This window comes from Pogona vitticeps, chromosome 3 (genome assembly GCF_051106095.1).
Source record: "Pogona vitticeps strain Pit_001003342236 chromosome 3, PviZW2.1, whole genome shotgun sequence".
In the NCBI taxonomy this organism is placed as follows: domain Eukaryota; kingdom Metazoa; phylum Chordata; class Lepidosauria; order Squamata; family Agamidae; genus Pogona; species Pogona vitticeps.
In genome coordinates, this window is record NC_135785.1 from 108,550,929 (window position 1) to 108,573,656 (window position 22,728).

Sequence of the window (22,728 nt, forward strand, 5' to 3'; positions counted from 1 at the left end):
AGGGGAGAATGCTTGTTTTTGACAAAAGAGGGTAGGACCAACTTTAAATATTTTGCTGTTTAAGGCAGAGCAGCAAATGGCTCTCCCACATCAAATTCAGTGCAGAGAACCTAAAGTCAGGTTAAAAAGTCTTATAGGTACTGTATCTCTCTGCAAACCTGGGAGCAATTACAAGCATAACAAATTAATTGATAATATTCTGCTCTTTCACAACACTCAGACCATGCTAACTGAGATAGCTGCTTCACTCTGGCTAATGGTAAGGCTAGCTGTGGGTGAGGGAAGTTGAACTCTTTTATCATCAAACATACGGAGAACCAAAGCTTCCATCCATGTGTTTGTGTGTGTGGTTCCTTTCCACTTCCACATTAAAGTTGTGTTCTAATTCTAAGCTGTAGCTGAGGAGAAAAACCAGCTGAGGCAAGATGTGGGGAAAATAAGTTGTAGATGGGGTGGTTTGATGGAAAGCAACAAAAATAATATTTGCTCTAAGGGCCAGACAGATACACACAGGCCATTATAATACAAGGGTAGAGATCTTTTTGGCCTTCCATTTTCAGTCTCAGAGATGTTTTCACAAGCTATTTTACAATAGTGATGAGGCCATGGACACAAGCGTGAAGACCCCAAAACTAGTGTATTTCAACTGAAACCTTTTACTGACTGTATGTAAGTTGTAAGAAGAGGCAATTCAACATTTTGAAATTGGTGTGTGTGCGCAAAAGTTGGAAAAGACAAACAAAATGAAGTTGTTGAAAGGAAGAAAACAGGGCCGTGTGGGGAAGTCCAGAGGGCTGAAGGTGACCCCCAAAGCCTTAAATTTCACTTCTACTGATAAAGGTTGGGTAATACTTGGGTTCACACAAAAGAGTTTGCCGCTGTAATATTTAGTTTGCCCCTTTTCACTGCTAATTTTAAGAAATAAACCTCAACCGCCCCCCTCAACCCACTCAAGGTACATTATGTGCAAGATGGTCTAATTCTATAGGCACCTGAAACATAAAATCCCACAACTGCCTCTTCTGCTTCCTGGCAGTAATAATATAACAATAACAAATTAATTAACAGTCCTCCCTTTCATGATAACCCTCAAAATCACTGTCCAAGATAGTTGCCTCGCGGGGCCTAATGGAATGTGAAATAAAAATAGATGAAAGAGAATATAAGAGAGGGAATGGGTCTAGATATTATTTAGAAAACAAGGTAGATGACCTTAGGGAGACATTCTAATAAATACTATACTTTATTTGAATAACCAATAAAATAAAGAGAAAATTCAACTGAAAATGAAATTAAAAGATAGAGAATGAATGTATTTATTTGAAAGCTGGATCAAAGATAGTACTATGTTTTAAATATCCAGCTAACAAAGTTGCCTTATAGTGTAATGGTTGATTATTTAGAATAGGTATTGTATGAAGCTTACACAGTAACTGTTTTGAAGCATCAACTACCATCCAGTAAAATAGCATTAAAACATGAGACAGAAGCAAAGATGCTAATTCAGGATGTGGACAGGAAAACAGTCCGCAGGGGAAAGTTTTGTGTGTGTGTTTTTTTTTTTTAAAAAAATGCCAAATGTGCAAATCTGTCATTCTTTGCCTTAATGGGCACTTATAAATGTGCAACTTGCCAAAGATCTTCCTCCACAATATGATTGTGGTTATAAAACGAACAGCATGGTCAATAACATGATCTAATCTGATTGAAGGGGCCAGTAAGAAAATTATTACCCACTTTACAACCCATTAACATCAAACCTACATTACAGGAATGCACACGATAGATTAAAAACTTGCTTACTTAAAGCAAGGAGGTCTAAATAAACTCCATTATATAGGTTGGGGCCTTTTTTTTAATCACCGAAGCAAAAATGAATACTCCCCTGTTGACTGGACCAAAATGGGGAAGGGGATATGAAGCTGATAACATGCTGAGTTCAGAGATTTTTGACAGTCGTAGATGATGGAGAGAAAGCAAAAGTGATCTATTTACCCTGATAGGTTGGGTCTTTGCCTTGACAAACTGAGAAAGATGGAAGAGTGTAATACGGAAGAACAATATTTTAAATTTCATTTCTAAAGTATGCAAGGCAAAGAAACAACACTGAAAACAGAGCTAAGTTCTCAAATCCACATAAGGGCAATAAGGTCAACCCAAAGGTCACAAAATTAAATTCTTTACTTTTATCTGTCCTGTAGAGAAAGCAATAGAGGGAAAGTTAACACTTGCTATGATTATTAAAAATTAAAATTCAGGTGTATGATTAGTTTAGTGATCAGTCATATATCTAATCAGTGATTAGTCATATATCACTGACATAAAAGTAGAGTTATTTAAGGCAAAGTTACTTAAGCATCTCAGTGTAAGAAACAAGATCAAATATTTCCCCCCCCCCCAAAAAAAAAGTTTACATCAAATGCTAATTCAAACATTAAAAAGAGTCTGGAAAAAAAAACCTGACATTTTAAAAATAGGGGCCTAAACTGAATGGGAGAGTTGACTGATAACCACGATGGTGCCAGATGGATGACTCCTGGCACAATAAGGTACACTGCACAGCTATTCTGTCATTGGATCTTAAGCGTTTCTTGGGGGAAGGGAGGCAATAATATTGAAGGAGTAGTGGAAAAGGACATGAGGGATACAAATCGTAGATTATATAATCTGGAAGCTTAGCAAAATTCTGTGAGTGATAAAGGGTGATGGCCCTAGTAAAAGCCTCATCTGGAAGCAACCATCCAAAATTGGCTGCTTCAAGGAAGTCAAGAATTCTGTTCTTTTACTTCTTCCATTTTCCTAGACCTCGTCTGAGAAATATAACAAACCATCAGCCACAACCAGCTATACAGATTTTTCATGTCAAATCATGTTAGGCATTTCTCAGCTCAGTAGAACAATGCAGTCAGACAATGTCCTAAACGTAAAGCAAAGGAAAAGAACAAGCTGAAATCCCCCAAGCCTTTTCACATAACCTGTTATGGCTAGCTAGTAGAGTAGTTCCTTCCTTAAGCCGGGGTTGGTGGTGACACAGAGGCTGCACCCCCGACCTAAAGGGCCAAAGGTTCAGAAAACACTCTGAGTTTGCATTCTGATCTAGCATTTGTCAGAATCTCCATGATAATGGAATTTCTAAACATTCTGTGATCTCCAGGGTAAACAGAACACCTCAAGGGTGGCCAGTTCTGTCCTCTGTGCTGTCCTCTGAAGATGCCAGCCACAGAGACTGGCGAAACATTAGGAAGAACAACCTTCAGAACACGGCCAAAGAGCCCGAAAAACCCACAACAACTATGGTACACTGTTTTAGCCATACTTTTTTTTAATAAGAGGAAATCTTGACTGATGTATGCCAGAGTATGAAGAAAATAAAACCGAATTGAGATTTACTCTAAATACCATTATTTTGTTTATGAGTTCTTATCAGCTGAAGGTACAGTTTAATGATACGAATACAGAAGGATCATCTGACACCTTGAAGCAGATTTACATGTGCATGTGTTTCGTTTGATAACTACAACTTCAAGTGATGACTTGTATGTGCAAATGGGCCACCTCTTTCATGTTACCTCATATTGTCTTATATATAATATGTCCTGAATCAAACTGGCAGTCCCACTGAATCAGTGAGATTTATGTACACATTGACTTATCACTCTGTAGTTGATTCATCCGGTTTAAACTAGTTGGAATTACCAACTGGATTTAGGACTTTCCAACCAAATCTATTAATATGCTCAATTACAAATCATTATGTACATGTATGGTAATCAAGTACTATACAGACATTTATGAAACAGGCCGAAAACTAATTAGACCAAAGCTCATAGTTTCATAGAGGGCCTTTCCAGTAGCTGCTTCCAAGCTCTGGAATGCTTTGCCCAACGAAACCAGGTTGGCTCCCTCCCTCTTGTCCTTCTATCACCAAGCAAAGATGTCCTTCTTTGGGCAGACTTTTAAGCTATAAGTGTCTCAGCAAAGCTATGCTTATTAAACTTAGAGATTTTAAAATGTTTTTCAAGATGCTTTAAATTTGTTTTGTATCCTGTTTTTTAATCTTCATACGTATATACTTAACGGCTTTTTAATATGGCATTTATATGATTGTTGTATAGTTTTAGCTGTTGTGAGCTATCTTGGTTCCCCATGGGGAGAAAGGTTGCATATAAATAATATAAAAACAAGCAAACAAACAGCTTACCATGGCATGACCAGATCTGCAACTGTCAATCCTACAATAAAAACACATTGAAGAGTTTAAAGTGCTGTTGATCATTTCCAAACAAACTTTGCAGATTTATATAGTGGCTAAGGGAGGTTATAAGCATGTTTCAAATAAATAAATAAATAAATAAATAAATAAATAAATAAATATGAAGAATGAATGAATGAATGAATGAATGAATGAATGAATGAATGAAAATGAATGAATAAATAAATGAATGAATGAATGAATGAATGAATGAATGAATGCCCCTAAAGCTCTTTATCAGATAAAAAAGGCAGGGAACTCTCCCACTATCTATTGTGCTGCCTTCTTTACCAAAAGCAATGGAGAAGGGTATTTCGGACAGATTTTGACATTTGCGCAGGTAAAAAGTATTTCTCTGAAGATGCACTGGCAACCATCCAATTGTGATCTTTATGTTACATTCCAAGCAATGCTGTCTGCTAAGCCAGCCAAACACATATGCATAGACATTCGAAATGCTATCACAATTGATTGTGCAAATTATATGCTTATTTGATTTACATATAATGTTTTAATGTTGCAAACTGGGGCTTTTTCAGGTTTGTTGTTTGTATGTTATCATCTCTAATAATAATGGTGTGTGTCTGCCTTGGGCACCATAGGTCCAAGAGAGAAGCCCTGAGATCCGAAGTTTCACTAGAGGAAATGCCTTAGAATTGTTTTGCTTTTTTAGTTTATTAATTTATTTTTGTTAATTTAAATCTGCCTTTAGCTTGCAATACTGTTATCACTCAACAGATGACAGACTTCCCAAACCATCAGAGAGAAAGCTGCAATCAGTCATCAGATATTAGTTCCTTTGAAGGGCCTCTACGCTGCTCCATGTGGGCAGTGGCATGTCAGGGGGGCAAATTCCAGGGACGACTTTTTCTTCCTTCTGCAAGGCCTTCAAACTCTTCAAAGGGTTAAGAGGGAGGAAGGGAGGGAAGGAAGAAGGGAAAAAGCGAGGGAAAGGTATGCTGCCAAAAGTTATGCTGTGTGTAATGTATGCCACTGACCATGCTGGTTGGGGATTCTCAGAGATACAGATCAAAAAAACCAACATTTCCAAGCTCTGCTTATGTCCAACCAAGCCCAACACACCCTGTCAATAGCAATGTATGGCAGTCTATCACAAGCTTTATTTATTAGGAGCCTCCTTGAAGAGCGGGAATTTGCTGATGAGCAAAATGGCCGAACTGTCCTTTTAGGACCAAACATGACAATTATTTCTAACATTTGAATTCGTTTTTAATTTTTACCTATATTTCATATGTGTCCATAATTTTAAATTATGCAGTGCTCTGATACAAATAAAGATCTATTTATCCCATTGATAAGATTTTTTTTCTCCCAGAAATGGGACCCAAGGAGGTTTACAGGATAATTTAAAATAGAAGATTAAAATACGATAAAATCGCAAACATTAAAATAGAATAAAATTCAATTATATGATAAAAATTGGATTAAAATTGCAACACTTTGCAATCAATTTAAATACGCCACCTAATTTTGCTGCTTGCCCACAGTGTGAAAACAGATATGTCATGTGTTTGGCAAACTACTTTAAATGGATTCACAAGTTTGTCAAATCTGATGTAACATGTAAATGGTCATGCAAATATATATTATAGTATATATTATAGTCTAGTACAGATATTTGGAAAAGAGTCGGGGGGGGGACTGTTACTCTTTTATTTTACTACGCACCCCTTTCCCTGTTCAGTTACAACGTTTGAAAGTTATGAAGATATATCTAACTTCACAGATTTAATGGACCAGGGCCAATTGGCAGGGACAGGGGAATATTTCAAGAAACATTTGCTGAGCGTTGACAAGTTGTAAGAGGAGATCCACCAACTTATACTCCAGTGATTGAAGCCAGACTGGAAAATACATGTGGTTTTCCCAGATTAAACTGTGCATGTAATTAAAGCCTGTGTTATGAAGATGGCAGCACAGAAGTACCGCCAATTGATTTCTGAGCTAAAATACAGAGTGAGGCAATTATTGTACTTGGCATCATGCTAATCCATTTAACTGAGAGCCCAATAACAGGAAACCATTGTTACACAATATGTAACTCGGATTCGGGCGACTGAAACATGATCTTAAAAGCTTCTCTAGCTTTTAGAAGTCAATATACTTCTTGTGAAAAGGAAGGGTCAGCAAAATGGAGCTGTTACAGACCTTGCTTAAACCTAAAGAAACTGGCCTCGTAGACAATGCACTAAGACAATAAAATTAAAGGATGAACTCTAGCTAAATAAAGTAATGGTCCTCCAGTGGAAACGCAAAATACAATTAGCATTCACATGCTTATTTTAAGATCAATATTTTTTTTCCTGCTGATTTGCTGAAGAGGCTTTTATGAAGTTTAAGCAGAGTTCATTGTTAAATACACTTTACCTACAGAGGATATGGTAGGCCATATTAATTCCTTTTTCTTTTGGAGATCAATAAGAAGGTTGCTGAATTGTGTGTAAAGTGCTTGGCATGAAGTAAAGGAAAAGACAGTTGTACTCTACCGTTCCATGAAGCATGCTCAAAGATCCAGTAACCACCGCCTCCACAGTTGAGGAAAACCATTATGGTAAGAGAAAATCTGAAGAGAGAAAATATTCAATATATATAGAGAACAATTTGCAGAAACAGAGCTGTATTAGTCTATAGCGAGAAACCTGTATGAGAACAGGTGCATGATAAGGAGCCTGCCAGGGAGAGGGGGCACTTCTGCAGTTTCCCTTCAATTTAGCATTTAGGCAATAACCTAATTATTTGTAGATCTTGTTTTGTTGTTTTTTAATGTTGTTTTTTGAAAACATTGCTTAAAAAACATGAATTGCATCTCTGCAATACCTGGTCTGAGCCCACGTGTGCCTTGCAAGGTGACAGAGTAGTGGCACACCTACACACATTGCTCCCTCTTTTTACAAAAACATACATTGGTCTGTTCTTTTGTCTCACAGAGGTGCCTGCGTGACATTACATAGCAAGCATCACATTCCTGAAACTTCAAAAGGCCAAGGCCACAAAACAAGCACAGGTCTTGTGAAATAGTATTTGTAGAAATCAAAGCATTCACATTGTAATGAACAGAAGCTTGCCGAGGTCCTAGATAAGGACAGTTAACGGAAATTGATAATTTTGTTCATTTTGTTTACTAGGGGGAGATCACCAGCTGCTCTTTTAATCTGCCTTAGAATACAAAAATATATTGCTTTTGGCATCAGATTTTTTAAAAGGAGACAGAAGAGATTAATTAGTTTTAGTTTAATGAATAGCTTTCATACTTGCCCTTGGAAGGATAATGCACTTAGGTGCTTAATAAGGTAGAGTTTTCTAACAAAAAACAAAACAAAACCCAGTGTCATCACCAGGAGTCAACACTCTTTGGTGTTGGTCTTACAGAATAGGAAGAACTGTCTTAAAACAGATGGGTATTATTATTTTGTCTTTCTTTATAATGCCGTAGTTCCTGAGATGAGAGCATAGCATTTCATCAATGCACAGTGCTGATGCAGGCAGAAGCTTTCCATATGACCCCACCATAGTGCACAGGTGTCATGGTGGTTCATAGAGTACAGCCATTACATATTTTATTTTACTTAACGGCTCAGGCAGGAAATGGAGGACTATATTGCAGATCAATGAATGGGAAAATGGAGTATGACAACCTGAGGTCAAAAGCAGACGGATAGATGGCATTAATTAATTCTTGCACTTGTTCAAAAAAAGAGCGCCACTTTTTACAGCTGTGAGGGATGAGAGAGTGACTCTTCCCACCACCATAACTAATTACAGAAAAGCCTGCTAGCGTGCCATTTCAAGACTCCTATTTTTCTGCAAAATATGCAAACTCTATAAAGCACTTTCCTAAATATTTGAAAACAGGAAGCACTAGTAGGTCAATTTTAAAAATATTGATATTAAATGCTGAGTTAGGGAGAACCTAACAGTTTTCAACAAAGGAGAAATGTTCAAGGAGTGGTTTACCATTCCCATCCCCCAGTAAATTTCCATGGCCAACCAGGGACTGGAACCCAGGCCGGGTCTCTTGAATTCTGGTTCAGCATTCCACCTGTTATACCACACTGGCTTTCTAACATTAGATAGGTTAACTCTTAATATTCATAAGTACCATAGGAGCCTAAAATTTAAATTTTATTTTTCACTTTTCAAGATACAGGGATCTTATGAGCTTGCCCATTAACCTGCTAACCTGCTATGCCTCCCCTTTTTCTATTTTTTTTACCCGTGCCTTTTTCCTTACCTATAGAATGCAAATCTGTTTTTAGCCTTTTGCCAGACCTTTGACTATGCTACAGTTCATCTCATTTACCACAGAAGCCATGCCACTACTACTGTACAGACTAATCATCTTGCGATCTTGTCACAGAGCACCTGGCAATGTTTCCAATAAGTAAATTACACCGGGACACTTTTGTAGCAGCCTAATGTCCTATACAGATTGCCTACTGAAGGTAAAAGAGCCAATGTGTTGTATTGGACAGAGTGATGGTCTAGGTAGGCCTTGTGAGACCTGGGTTCAAATTTTCCCTCCGCCATGGAAATTTACTGAAAGGAGGTAATAGTAAAACTACTCCTTATATACTGTATCTCCCATTCCTTGAACAGCCTATTGGGGTCACCATAAGTCAGATGCAACCTAATGCCACATAACAATAACAATTTGTGGTAATCATGTAGAACCATTCATTTCCTGTTTTGCTGATTTATGTTGATCTATGAGTGTTACAGAACACACTGATAAACTACGTTCTGATTATTCATTTCTCTCTTTCTCTTTCTCTCATGGGTTTTGCTTCAGCTTCTTCCACAAACAAATTAACACTTTTGTCTCATTTTCTAAGCCATTATATGCCTTTTATTGTTGGTGCTATTAGAAAAGAGCCCTTTTATGCTTGCTTGCTATCTCATCTGATCCAACACTATCAGTCATATTTTTAGGGAGTGCGTTATTGCTCACAAAAAAATCACATAAGAATATTTGTACCACTTGTCTTTCCACACTAATGGTCAGGTACATTAGACAATATATTAACCATTCTGCTGCAAGTATTTTGCAAGATGGACTTGATAAAGAAGGGAATATTATATTCTTCTACTTATATGAATACACCCTTGTATTTCCGATCACCATGTACAGGTGTGAAAGCTGGATAGTTAAGAAAGGTTATAGGAAAAAAACTGATTTTTTTTTTATTTTTATTTTTTTGAAATGTGGTGCTGAAACAGAGCTTTGCAGATACCCTGGACTGTGAGAAATAATTCAGTCCTAGGTAAAATCAAGCCTGAATGATATCTGGAGGCAAAAATGTTGAAGCTGAGTGTAGCGTTCTCTATTTATTAGGTCTATTGTTCATGTTATATTATGTAATGGTTCATGTTTGTTATGCAATGGAATGATTCATGCATATTAATATTGCTAAGAGGCGGAGCCAAGAGAGATGCTATAAGAGGCGGAGCCTGAGTCAGTCGGAGTCAGTAAGAGAAATGTAAGAGTCAGGCAGTAGAGAAAAGTCAGAGAAAGTAATAGAGTGTGTAGTTTGGGAAATTCTGAGGTGTGATTAGCTACTGAAGATATTTATGAATCAATCTCTATAAACAAAAGTTTTATTTAAAAGAACTTGAAGAGTGGACCTGAATCTTTCTGAGATAATGGTGATTTAGGGATCACCTGGTGGCAGCAGTGTTAAAGAGGAGAGTGTTTGCCTTCGCGTGCTCTGAGGCTTGAAGGTCAAGCAAAAAGGGGCATGAAGGTGGACGCCACACTGAGGCTGTCCTACCTTGGGCACATCGTGAGAAGGCAAGATTCTCTGGAAAAGATAACAATGCTGGGAAAGGTTGAAGGTAGCAGGGGGGGGGAAGAAGAGCAAACATGAGCTGGTCTGACTGTTTAAAGGAAGCCACAGGCTTGAGTGTGCATGACCTGAGCACAGGTGTTGGGGACAGGGCATTCCGGAGAGCACTCATTCATGGGGTTGCCATCAGTGGGAAGCGTCTTGACGGTACGTAACAATGGCGATTTATATGAATACTGAAGAAAATGCAATACTTCAAAAAACCTCCAGTTTACGAATGCGTGATATTTAAAAAAATATACAGAGTATAGAAGGTAAGGGGAGTGACAAAAAAGGGGGGGGGGGAAGGAGAACATAAAACATACTGTCATCAAGCTGCATTGTTTGCGTTACAATATCAAGGCCACTTTTTGCCTTTCTACAGTTTGATTGCCCTTCCAGATTTCTATTTGTAGTTACCACTTATTTTAATTATATGTTAATCAAGCTCTATCTACTGACTCAAGCCATTTATATAATACAGTAAATCCCATCATTCAGTTGCCTTTTGTATTGGACAGTCTTTCAACACTTCCGATAGAATATCCATTTCTGCCGTTTCCCAAATTCTTGCTTCGGTATCTCCGATTTCTTCCAGTTCTTAGCATAAAGAATTTTGGCTGCAGTAACTATATGTATAACCAGATAACTCTTTGTCTTATCTATATTATCTGGTATATTTCTAAGAACATGATGAAATGAGTTAAAGGAAGCATGCTTTTCACAGACCTTGTGTCAAAATTCAATAGAATTATATGGTATGATCTAATCCTTAACTCTTTTGTGGGTCAATATCTGAAAATGCCATTAGATACATTATTTTTAATCCCAGGAGACAATGTTGCAATTTTCAGATTATATCAAAGGTTATTAAGGATGTTTCTGGTGCCTTCAAATGAATATATGCTTTCAGAAAACCTCTTCACAGAATACTAAAAAGCTCTGGATGAAAAATAAACAACTTGAAGTGAAAAATTGATGTCTAGATATTCAGATATAACACTTTGGGGAGTGCAGCATATTCATATAGCATTTCAGTCTCTTAATTTCACCATTATATTGCAACCTTTCAAAAAATTTTGTGGCCTTCTTCTCATTCACACCTTGTGTCCCTTAACATAGATTCTTGCAATTATGTCCATTAGTTGCCCTAGTAACAGAGGCAGAGGTTAAGTCATTCGTTAGAAGAGGTTCATCCCAAATTATGTTATTATACCAAATTATTGCAAGCCTTTTAACTAAAGCACCTGCTTTTCTATTCAGCTAGCATCAGAGATGGTAAGTGGACATGATCACATTTACAATATTTAGATAGGATCCATCTTCTAAGATCCAATTATAACAAATTACTTGACACGTACTACCATGGCAGGCAAAGGGAACAAGTAAATTTTGAAACAGATATAGTTCAATGCACAATGAACTGTGAGTTTACCAGTGATGAGGGAAATGAAACTAGTTCCTTCATTTTGGACTTTATTCTAATGTCAAGGTATCAGTTAATACCATGTGCCAACTATTACATGAACAACATATCTTCGGGAAAACAAGATTCTAATTGCAATACAGTCACATTTTTTCTCTCCTGAAATTTCAGTTTTAAATAATTTCAGAACCACTGAATTGTTTTCTGCAAAAGTATACAAATGTTTATGTTTGCACATAGTATGTTATATCTCATTGAGCAGCAAATAGTCTCAGGGCTTGATCACAACTGGCAAAAGAAACTCAGTTGTACTGATATGGCCAGTTTTTAGATTGTTTCATAAATTCCCATGCACATGACACATGGCCATGATCGACTCATTTTTCCAGTGACCAATTTATTTCCAATTTATTTCCCCCTGTCTGGGGGAATGTGGTATTTTTTTTTTTTTAAAGCAATGATGAATCGCTTAATTCCTTATTGTTTCAGCCTGTGTGATTTAGATCCTTTGCAAAGGGGTTGGGTTTTTGGGTACTGTGGCCATTGTGCTTGTGTCTCTTCTTAATTTTTTTAAAGGCATATAGACAAATCAATCCACTAGTGGCAGTGCCGCTGTTGCCATCCTCACAAAACAACAACAACAACGTGAATAAATTGCTCAGAAGGAGACAGCCTTGAATCAGCCTTGTTGATTCAAGTACTGGCTTGTCCATTAATTCATCTAATGAAAATTGGTGTTCTTGTGCTCTTATTTGGGGAATATTCTCAGTAATGGCCATCTCAGATGCAAGATCTCTAACATCTACATCTGTGATATCTCCAAGCATAGCACATCTGTGGTCAATAGACTGATGTAAAGAAAGTTAATTATAGGATCTTTCCCACTTCTTTCCCCCTAAGAGAAACATTGTGGGATTATAGTCTGAGTTTTTACTTTCTGTTTTTGTTTCCATTTCTCAGGAACTATTTCCACTGAAAGCCCCAGGTTTGTTGTAGCCTTGCCTTGTGAAAACCATTAATGGTCCAATCCTATCTGTCCCTTTAACTATTATCAATCAGGAGTGAAACATTATTATCCTTATCTACCCACTATCAGTGGATATACCCACTATTAATGGTCTCACCTTGTGTAGCTAAAGTAGACAAGGTCAAAGAAACAGCGCATGTTCAAAAGTCTGCAGCTACAGACAAGCCTTTTTCCCCCTTCCCCACAAACTCAGGTAGCCTCACCTAATATAGGTGACTTGCAGCCATTGAATTCCATAGGTATAACAAAACCTCTCCTTACTTCTACTCTGACCCCCTTTCAGCAGCCTCAGTCTCTGGCAGCCTCGCCCTGGGGTGTCCCCAGTTTTCTGTGGCAGGCAAGAGATCCAGTTGTCTCTGGGTAGAGATGAAGCTTAAGGAGGAAATGGGAGGTAGCAACAAACTGAGGCAGTGGAACTGGTTTTCCATGAAACAAGTGGACTTGGCCAGAGAAAGAAAGAGAAAGAGAGGGAAGGTGGAAGGTCCTTGTTCAGAGTCTGAAAACATGGAGGCTTCTATTTACAGTATGTGTTTAGTTTAAGTAATTCCAGGCCTGCATCCATTAGCAATTTACGCAGGCATAAGCAAAATGGTAGAAGTTGTGGTGGCAAACTGTACAGTCAGGTAGGTGCCCCAGGAACCTATGCAACACCTCGTTAATTAGCAGCAATTTGTTGCTGCAGTTTATGCCATTTTGCTTACACAATGGTGATTTGGATTCTGGCCATATTCTGCTTCCAGTTGTTAAAATTCCCCAAACATAACAACATGACAAATTGCAAGGCTTCCCAAGACATGGTTTGAAAGAACAAAAACTACAAGTCAGTGATATGGGAAAAGTCAGGGTACATTATAAATGTCATAGGCAAGGAGTTACCATTATCTCCTGTACCACATATTGGAAGTTCTGTTACAGGAAAGGTGCCACCGTGAAGGCAGACCAATGCAGAGTTGCAGCCAAATCAAGCTCTACAGCATGTACCAGAATACACAACACCTTCCCCCTTGCTAAAGATTGTGGCAGTCAAATGGTTCCATATAGTGGAAGATGGTTTTTCAGAAGAAGGCATAGCGTATGCATCAAGGAAAGACAAGCAAAGATGTCTATCCGCAATCCCCACTCCTCCTACACTTTCATTTTAACGTGAAAGGGGCTTATGAGACAATGAAATTAAATGTAAATTATGCTGCCTCTGTTGCAGTCAACAATCGACTTGCAACTCACACTGGCTCTGTATAAAAAGGAAGCAGCGCACATATCTATCAAAGGCAGACTACATGTGTAAGTCAGGTATTTCCAACCAATAAAACAGAGATGCTTGTATCCAATACACAGCCAGAAAGTTATCAGCTGAAAAGGTCACCAGTGGTTTTACCTCTCCTATCACTCATATCTAACCTTTATCGGAGATCACAACAGCAGCCTCCATAATCTGATTCCTCTTTTACATTAATCTGCCCTGGAGATTACTACCTCCTTCATACATATATACATTTTTGCAGTGTGTATGCTATATGATGACTAAATAAGATTATGTTACATTTTCCATTTGCTGCACATTTCAAGACTACTTTATAGACCCTTCCTTCTAATCAGTATCCATGCTAGTTATTTTAGATGGAAGTGTAAACTACAAGCCCATGAAAAGCTTTACTAGCCTGCCTGCCCAGCCTGTGTGTGACATATCTTTAAATTGTTTCCAACTTCTTACTGCAGTGTAAGTGAAATGAAACTATTTTACTTTGGACCAATTTGCAAATGTTTGGCTAAACATTTGGGCAGAGCACCTGCAATTCTGTTGCTGTTACATGTTATTAGCTCTATACCTGGTGATAGCTGGCATTACTTATACTGTATTTCATAGGCACAGATAGGTCAGAGAAATCCACCTTTCCCCAAGGCTGTCCCTGTGAGCTGAATGCAACAAGCCTCACAGAATTCTCACTGCTCATACAAGAACAGGGCCATGACCTAGCAATAAATACAGTCCATATCCAAAGGTTGGGGCAAACACAATGGGAAATGTCAGTGAGTAGTTGTAGGCTCCTCTACAAGATTAATAGGAGGCTTGTGGGATAGCTAGGTTACAGTGTTTAGGACTTGTGCTCTTCTAGCAATGGACAGACTGGAGTTATGAAACCTGAGGCTGCAGAACCACGTCGGCTCAGCTGAGTCTGCACCCCTTCTGGTGTTGATGCTATTTAAACCTTGAAGGTTGCTAGCATGGCTACTGGCCTGGATTTTCACCAGACTCTCCCCCCCCCCCTTTGCTCTGGAGACTTTAGGTCTAGACAAGACTAGGGGAAAGTTCCTAAGGGAAGTCCTCAGAACCGAGGCAGGTTGAGAAAGGTAGTTTCTATGGTCACCAGTGTTCTGAAACAGATGAGATCAGAGACTTCCCTTCTCACAATGCCTTGGTTCTGAGAAGATCACCTTGGAACTGGCACACAAGAGAAGAAGCTGAAGCTGTAGAGAGGCAGCTCCTTGATTTACACAGAGTGGCTCCATTCACTCATTTCTCTCACGGCTACATGCACTAGGTCACTGGTTCTTAACCTTGGGTTACTCAGGAGTTTTGGACTGCAACTCCCAGAAGCCTTCACCACCTGCTGTGCTGACTGGGGTTTCTGGGAGTTGCATTTCAAAAGCATCCGAGTAACAAAGGTTAAGAACCACTGCACTAGGTGACTGCCTTATAGTGACTATGAGGACAGGAGGGTTCGGGCTTTTAAAAGCCATTTGGTGTATGAGTGGGGATTGAGTGGGGCAATGACTCAGCATTGGAGAGGAGAAGTGCCTGGTCTTGGCCAACTCTGAATTGTAATCAGTACTTTGGACTACAAAATTTAATTATAAGCAACTTTAAAATACTAATTAGTTTAATAGTCGATTTGAATAAAAAAATAAAATTTGTCTAATTTATTTCATAAGGGATTTAATTTAAAGGATAGATATTATTTAATGAATTAATTTTTTTAAAAAAATCTATTAGATTCTGTGAAGACAGTGGTGGTTATTTATGAATTTATTCTCAATGAAGTAATTTCAGTGAAATGAAAAGGTTAAAGGGAAAATAGACATTGTTTTCCACATATACCTGTAGTTAGTGAGTTGCAGAAAAACATGAGGATGTTTTTCAGCAGCATGTTTTATTTCTTTAATTCATAATCCACCTTCCTCCCAGCACTGGGACCCAAGGCCTGGTCACTCTTCTGCTCTATGATAAGCCGTATAATGTAATTCTACTTAAATCACAGCACTTATCTAATTATGATATTGTTGCTCTCCATATTAAATTAGGATATGCAGTTTTAAAGCAAAAATGTCCTTTTTGATGGTAAATGTCCTCCTTTTTAAAAGTAATTTTTGTCCTCCCTGCCCTCCATTTCACTGATTCTTTTTGGTGAGGACAGTCCTTCATTTGAAGAGTTGTCCTCATTTTTCATGTTGCGTGTCCTGCTTTTTACTAATATGTAAGTGGCCACCCTGCCTCTCAATGAGATTCTTTGGCTGAGTGGGGATTTGAAACCCAAGTGAAACTGAGTATTCCAGTATTCTGAGTAAACTTTTATATCCCAACATGAACTTTTGTGGATCAATCCATTCCATTACACGAAGCTCACATTGGAATATAACAGTTAATCTTTAAGATTCCCACTATGTTTTTATTCTTTTCTTCTTTTAATTTTGTTTTTGTCTGGATTTGATATGAGTCCTTGGCTTGGAGCAGGTCTTTTATAGTCTTAATGAAGCATCATGTCCTTTGATCAGCAAGTGTGCTTTTCACTGGCACATAATTAATCAGTGAGATTGGTTTTAAAGAAACACAAATGAAAAAGCCAAAGAAATTGGTCCCATTGAAACCCAAAGTGATAAAAGCCATCACAAGACAAGGCACAACAATTGGTTCTAGAAAGGCAGGAAGAGGGATGCCCTGTGTACCAAAATGTACTAACATTTCAGCAGCAGAAGGATGAATAGCTCTCTGGGATATTTTATATTACTCATGGGTCAAGGAGAACAACAAAAGCCAAAGTGGAGTGAATGCTTGCTTTTTGCATCAAGAGAACTTCTAAGGAACTGTAGACATTTTCTCAAGACAAATGGGGTGCTCTAAAAACTAGACTTCATCTTTGAGAGGCCCTGCAAAATCAGTCAGCCAAGCAGACTTGAAACACAGCGCCAAGCCCAGTGCAGTGGAGCATGTGCCAACACTACGGCCTCTGCCAAGCCCAGCGTTGCAAACCTGGCATTAAGATGGGGCACAGATTTGTCAAGCAACAGAGGAACAACATAGGGCACAATCGAGCAAAACACGTTTATTTGTAATCCCCAGTGTGCAAACTAAATGTATTTCAATTGCACATGCTCTCAGCCCCTTCCATCATCTACTAATTCTTTGAAACCACAGACAAATAAAATTATTTTTCCCCTTTTGCTATTTTCAGATTTACTGTGAAATTAATGAATACACTGAAGTATTGCATTGAAATCTATCACCACACTTTGGAAAGATGGTGAACCTGTGCAACAAAGGAAGTATTTGATTATATTATTCCCCTGCATAAAATATGATCCCGGTTCACCAAAAGGCAGTTAAAAGAAAGAGCCAAGCATCCTTCTGTTTCCATTGTACAGCTTCTGCTCATTTCACCCCATTGCTCCTTTGGGAGGACAGCCTTGTTAATTGAAATGGGGGGCCCCCCTTGCTGCAGTCAGCAGCCGGGTTTGATTACTCTGTTCCAATAAATAACATGGCCATATTAATTCAGACAGAACAATTAACACCAGGCCAGACACACGCGACGGTGTATAGAAATTTCATGATAAAATTCTGATTGTCATTGGAGAAGAAATAAATTCAGCCAGAGCACGATCCCTTCGAAATAATAACCTATCCTTATTTCATGCTGTCCTTTAACTCATTCACATCAGAGTCTTTAGTTTCAAATAGTCTTCATCATGATCTAAGCTGCAACAATATCTGCTGACCAAGTTGCAATTAAGGAATAATAAATTATATAATAAATTATCTAGTCTTGTTCAGCCATCAAACTGAGTTGATGAATGGACTGTCGGTTTTTGCTTTTTATTCATCTTCAACCTGACAAAGAATAAATCGAACTCAAACAAAAACATAACTTTTTGAAAAGTAGTGATACTTCTTTCATTTCAAAATGTAAAATGAAAACTAGCACTTCTTAAAGTTTCTATTCTTAATAAACTTTTTCTGCTGTAATGTCTGTCAGAAAACTCTGACATGTTATAGAAAATTCTGATGGTTGTTTTAGGGCTCACCCTGATGTATGCACTTCTTCTGGGGTGCTTTCTATGCCTGCAGAACCCATGACTTTTTGAAGGATGTGGGACCTTAGAAGTCCTGAGTGCCCTTCAAATCACGGGAGATAAAAGGGAACCTTCTGAATAAACGTTCCTTCAAAATTTTACATTTGAGGTGGAATGTGCTGGGGGCTCCCGGAAGTCCTGAGAAGTTGAATTTTAGCCTCTGGGCCAAATGTGTGTCCTCAAAATTAATGGGATAAGAATATTGTTGGCCAAGCTGTTCTAAATTCACAGGAGGATGAGGAAGGCCTTTAGCTTAGATCTTAACAAAGGGGCAGATCTGGCAAATGAACCAAAGGAATAAGGTGGAGAAGAAATAGTAGGGAGAAAGGAAGGGAGAAAGCAATAAGGATGTGAAAAATAAAGGACAAATTAAGTAATGATGCTAAGCCAAGGCAGGCTGAAGCTCAAACTAGGTGATTCATTTAGCCTGCTTTTAGAAATGGTTCTCCTGAAGACACTTGCTTATCCTCGCCTCCTTATCTTGCATTCTAGCATGCTTTGCTTTGTGATTGGTCATTGGGAAGTAAATGCTTAAGCTATAAATCTTAATGCTGAGGCATGCATCTGTAAGGTAATCCCATTGTTGGAGGAAAGTTGTGAAAGTAGCAGTTTGACCCTGAGTGGTGCAAGTGATTGAGGGAAAGAAGAAAATGACAGAGAACAAATCTAATGGGAGAGGAAAACAGAATAAAGAACGAAGAGAAAATATTTGCATAGCCAGAAGCTGCTGTGTAATGAAGGGTGAACTTCACATATTGATCTAAATTAGCCTGCCCAATCTTTGGCTTGGGCCTTCAGATATATACTAATGATCGGTGCTATAATAATCATCTCAACACATCTCTGCTGCAGAATAATTATCTACTTGAGAAAATATTTTCTCTCCTAAGACTTTCCTGGATTGGTCCTTGATCTTGCCTTTCAGAATTATTAATCTTTTCTCTTAACAAACTTTTTGATAGTGCGGAATTACCTATGACTTAGAAACCATGATAGCTGGAAAAGTACGTGATATGAACACCAAATGCCATGAGTACTAGAACGTCTCCTCACCAATAAAATGGCATCTGTTTTTAAATGTATTGTCTTCTTACCCAGGATTATTTTTACATTAGTAGGAGCTGCTTACTTGCAATCAGCAACCATGTGGACATGACTCTGAAGAATCCATTAAATTCATAAGAAAGAAAGACCAATCCATGCACTGACAAAATAATTAGACAAATGGGCTGAGGTATCATAATGATGTATCTGGAGGAAAAGGTAAGCTTTCAGGGATGCAGTTTTGGTATCATATTGAACTTGCTACTGTGAAGGCTTTGATTAGCTGAAATGGTACCTTGATACAGAATATACAGCAGTTCACTGGGAGAGCCACTACTAGCTCCTCCTTGGACAGAACTAGAATGTCAAAGGAAAGTTAAAAGAGAGAAAGATAATTCCAACATATTCTAAGAGGCTGAATTTAAGTATCCTTTAGCAGAGGAACATCTCCGTCTCCCATTCCCGATTTTCCATGAAATTATGTCCTATTTCTAGAAAGACGTTCCTTCCCTCACAGGCAATTTTTTTTGTTGGTCTGATTCTTTGTGTAGCTAAACAATTCTGCCTTCAGTCAGAGAAACAAACTCAAGTCCTAACCCTGAGCAGCAGTCAGGATTTCGACCCAGTGGACCAGACAAAAACAAAATCTAGATTAGGAATACCAGCACTGAAAACTGCAGTGTTGCTGAGCCCAGGTTCCAATTTAGAAACCAAGCTTTTTTGTACAGGAGGTCCTTCAGTTAGAACCTCTGTCTGCAAACCCCAGGTACAGCATTGTGGGAGAAACTTTCCTCTGAGAATCCCATTACTACCACCACATGCTAGGAGCCTCACATTCTTCAGTACCTGCTTGCCATTACAGAAAACACAGCAGTGGAGGAGAACTGAACATAATTATAAGAGTCCAGGCCAGGGGACTAGCCCTGTAAGTCCTCCACACCTGAACATTGGAGCAGTGCCATGGAAAGGTAGTCTGGATCAAGAGTGATAAATGGCCTCATCTATAGACCTCATAGAACAGGGATGGGAAACATGTACTCTCCAGATACTGGGCTGAAACTCGTACCAGGCCGGTCCATCATGGTATGGGATCATAGTGTGGGGTTATGGGAGTTGTAGTCCAATAAGGTCAGTTGGCCAACCCTACTATTCTACAAATAGAAGAAATCCACAAAATCATAAACAGGCAGTAAAACTATTTCAGTTACTGAAGTGATAAAAGAGAAATGGCAGATAAGAAGGATAGTCACAGTTCAGCAGAAGTGTGTTTTCAAATTAACGATGGGTAAGTCCCATGTCATCAAATGGCACTCTATTTGTATAGAAATTGGCAAAATAAAAGGCCTAGTAGTTCAGGATGGAAAATGACTACATTTGCTTCATTTATAAGAACGCTCATTTCTGTATAGATGTCACTAATTGCATGATAACCCATTTCCTGATTGTTATAAATGGTGCCTGTGCTAGTCTCACCACAGGGGCATCATTAAATTAATGGGTCTAGTTATATCACTCCAGATACTTAACTGCTCTTGAGAACTGGAGTTTAACTACAGTGAGGTGTCGGTTATACCAGCAGATCATTTATACTGTTGTCCGGGCTACTGCTCCCAAATGTGCTAAGGCAACACATAAATTGCTTTTATGGAGCTACTTTATCCAAATAGAAGTTTAGACTCAATTAGGTGAATTATGCAGAATGAGATGGTATTGTGAAGTGGTAGAATTCTAGACTTAAAAACTGGATGCACAATTCTTAATCCTCAAGTTGCTTCAGTCCCATTTGTGAAGAAATCTGTAGACTTCAGGCAATTCTTAAAGAAAGAGATGAAACGAAACTTCAGCTTACACCACACTTTCAGTTTATAGGTAGAGATATTCCCAACTGGGAGAGAACTCTGTTATACTTGCGTGCTGTATACAGTTGATGTAGATGAGCTTCTCAGAAAAGGGGGGGGGGGAGAACTGGCAACTCCTATTTCACATCACAAGATCAGTGGAATATACACAAGGATTCAGACCTGGACTTCTAAAGCTATGCAGAAAAAGCAATTCTGCATAAATCTGTGTGTGGAAGGAATAATTTAGTTTTTAAAAAGTGTTAAATCTATGGTTCTTTCTGTTATCTCTCTCCTAAATAACTCCGGGAGGCGGTGGAAGATAGGAGGGCCTGGCGTGCTCTGGTCCATGGGGTCACGAGGAGTCGGACACGACTAAACGACTGAACATGGGGTCACGAGGAGTCGGACACGACTAAACGACTGAATTCTAGTAAATTCTTAGAAAAAGACAAATTGAGAATCTTATTCCTGTTCTGTACTGCACCACTTCATGCATATACAAAAGGGTTTATATTTTGGTGTCACCCCTAAGGAAGCCCCTGCCTGTAGTGAAGTCATTATAGTTAAAACCTGCACCTTCTCCCTGACTATATAGCCAAGGGTATGCTTGCATTTTATTTCATGTTTTTAATGGAAGTGGATTCAGAAGTGATTGTCTATGAAAACAGCAGGGATATCCTTGTTGAGGTTGGGATGAAAGGAAAAAGGAGAGTCAACTACAGCTGACTATGAGGTTGTCCACACTGGCATATAGATCAATATATGTTGGTATGATTTGGTTCAAACAAAATGGCAGTGGCCACATATTTCCACTTAGATCAATCCACCCTGCCCCTTTAAGAGCTGTCCGCCTCCTTTTTTTGGCACAGCAGCAGGGCATGTATTCTTTTTGGTGTGATTCAGCACGATCTTAGTTAGATCATTGTGTAGCCTTTGTGGGCAGTTAGCCCTCATCCAAATGGAGCTGTGGGCAGCATTAACAGAGGAGACAATCCTGTGATATATTAGGTGGGTTGTGGCATTGAAAGGGAGGGCAGCGAACCCCCCTCCTCTATTTTCATCTTTTTTTAGTTTCCCCCTAACCAACACAAAATCAAAGATGTGTGAGTTCCTCCTTCAGATGGAAATACAACAAGAAGCCCTCTGACTAACCTGAAATAGGCCTTCTTCACAAGCACTCCAAAATGGCACCAGCTGCCTTACAGTTCTTTATAGCAGTTCTTTTTGATATGCAGTGGGTGGTCAGAGTACTCACGTCACTATACTTCATCCGACAGATGAAGTATGTAATACAGTGGCCAGGGAATTGTAACCTTTCCCAAAGAAAAACACCCAATTTACACTACTTGTGGAATAATATATCAATTTTCAGCTTCTCGATACTATATAAGAGCATATATGTGCACTTGCATAGCTCAGGATATTCTGCTGCTGGAGACAAAGGACAAGATAGTACTTCTTCCTGTTCCATGCATAAAAAACAAACCAAACTGGCAGCTGAATTTCATTTCAAGAATGGCAATGAGATAGTTTCCTCTATCACATCAGAAGGAGTAGAACCAGCGAAGGGATGTGAATGATGGGGCCTCTGGCGCATATAGATTTGGCCTCCAACAAAGAGGAAAAGCTTGGAGGTTTATAAGAAATAGCAGGAAACTGCCTCTGCTGCTGCTCAACATCCACTTCCTGAAGCAGTCACCTCACTCTGTCTAATGGCAGAGCCCGCCTGGGCACAGCTGATTGAAATATTTAAGGAATTTGGTATCTGAAAAGGTGCTGAGTTTGATAAATCGCAAACTGCACACAAACCTGTCTTAGACATCACAAATCTGGAGATGAGCAGAGCCAGGATCTGATTTAGGGAGGGACATGCATGCATAAAGACTTTTGCATACACGTTGCATTAATACCTCACAGGCTTGTCCCAGCCACAATACCTACTAAAGTTG

At 38.8% G+C, this 22,728-nt stretch overlaps 1 protein-coding gene across 1 annotated transcript in view; it reads right to left on the reverse strand.

Moving 5' to 3' along the window:
* The window catches only part of LOC110083669 (heparan-alpha-glucosaminide N-acetyltransferase), a 114,526-nt gene extending 96,630 nt beyond the window's left edge, over window positions 1-17,896 (reverse strand). Inside the window, exons 1-5 of the mRNA XM_020802279.3 lie at window positions 17,847-17,896; window positions 15,285-15,361; window positions 12,752-12,920; window positions 6,760-6,836; window positions 4,202-4,232 (exon numbers count right to left, since the gene is read on the reverse strand). Of these exons, the coding sequence (XP_020657938.3) occupies window positions 4,202-4,232; window positions 6,760-6,836; window positions 12,752-12,920; window positions 15,285-15,361; window positions 17,847-17,896 (404 nt within the window). The remainder of the gene's footprint in view (window positions 1-4,201; window positions 4,233-6,759; window positions 6,837-12,751; window positions 12,921-15,284; window positions 15,362-17,846) is intronic.
* Window positions 17,897-22,728: the final 4,832 nt, after the last annotated feature.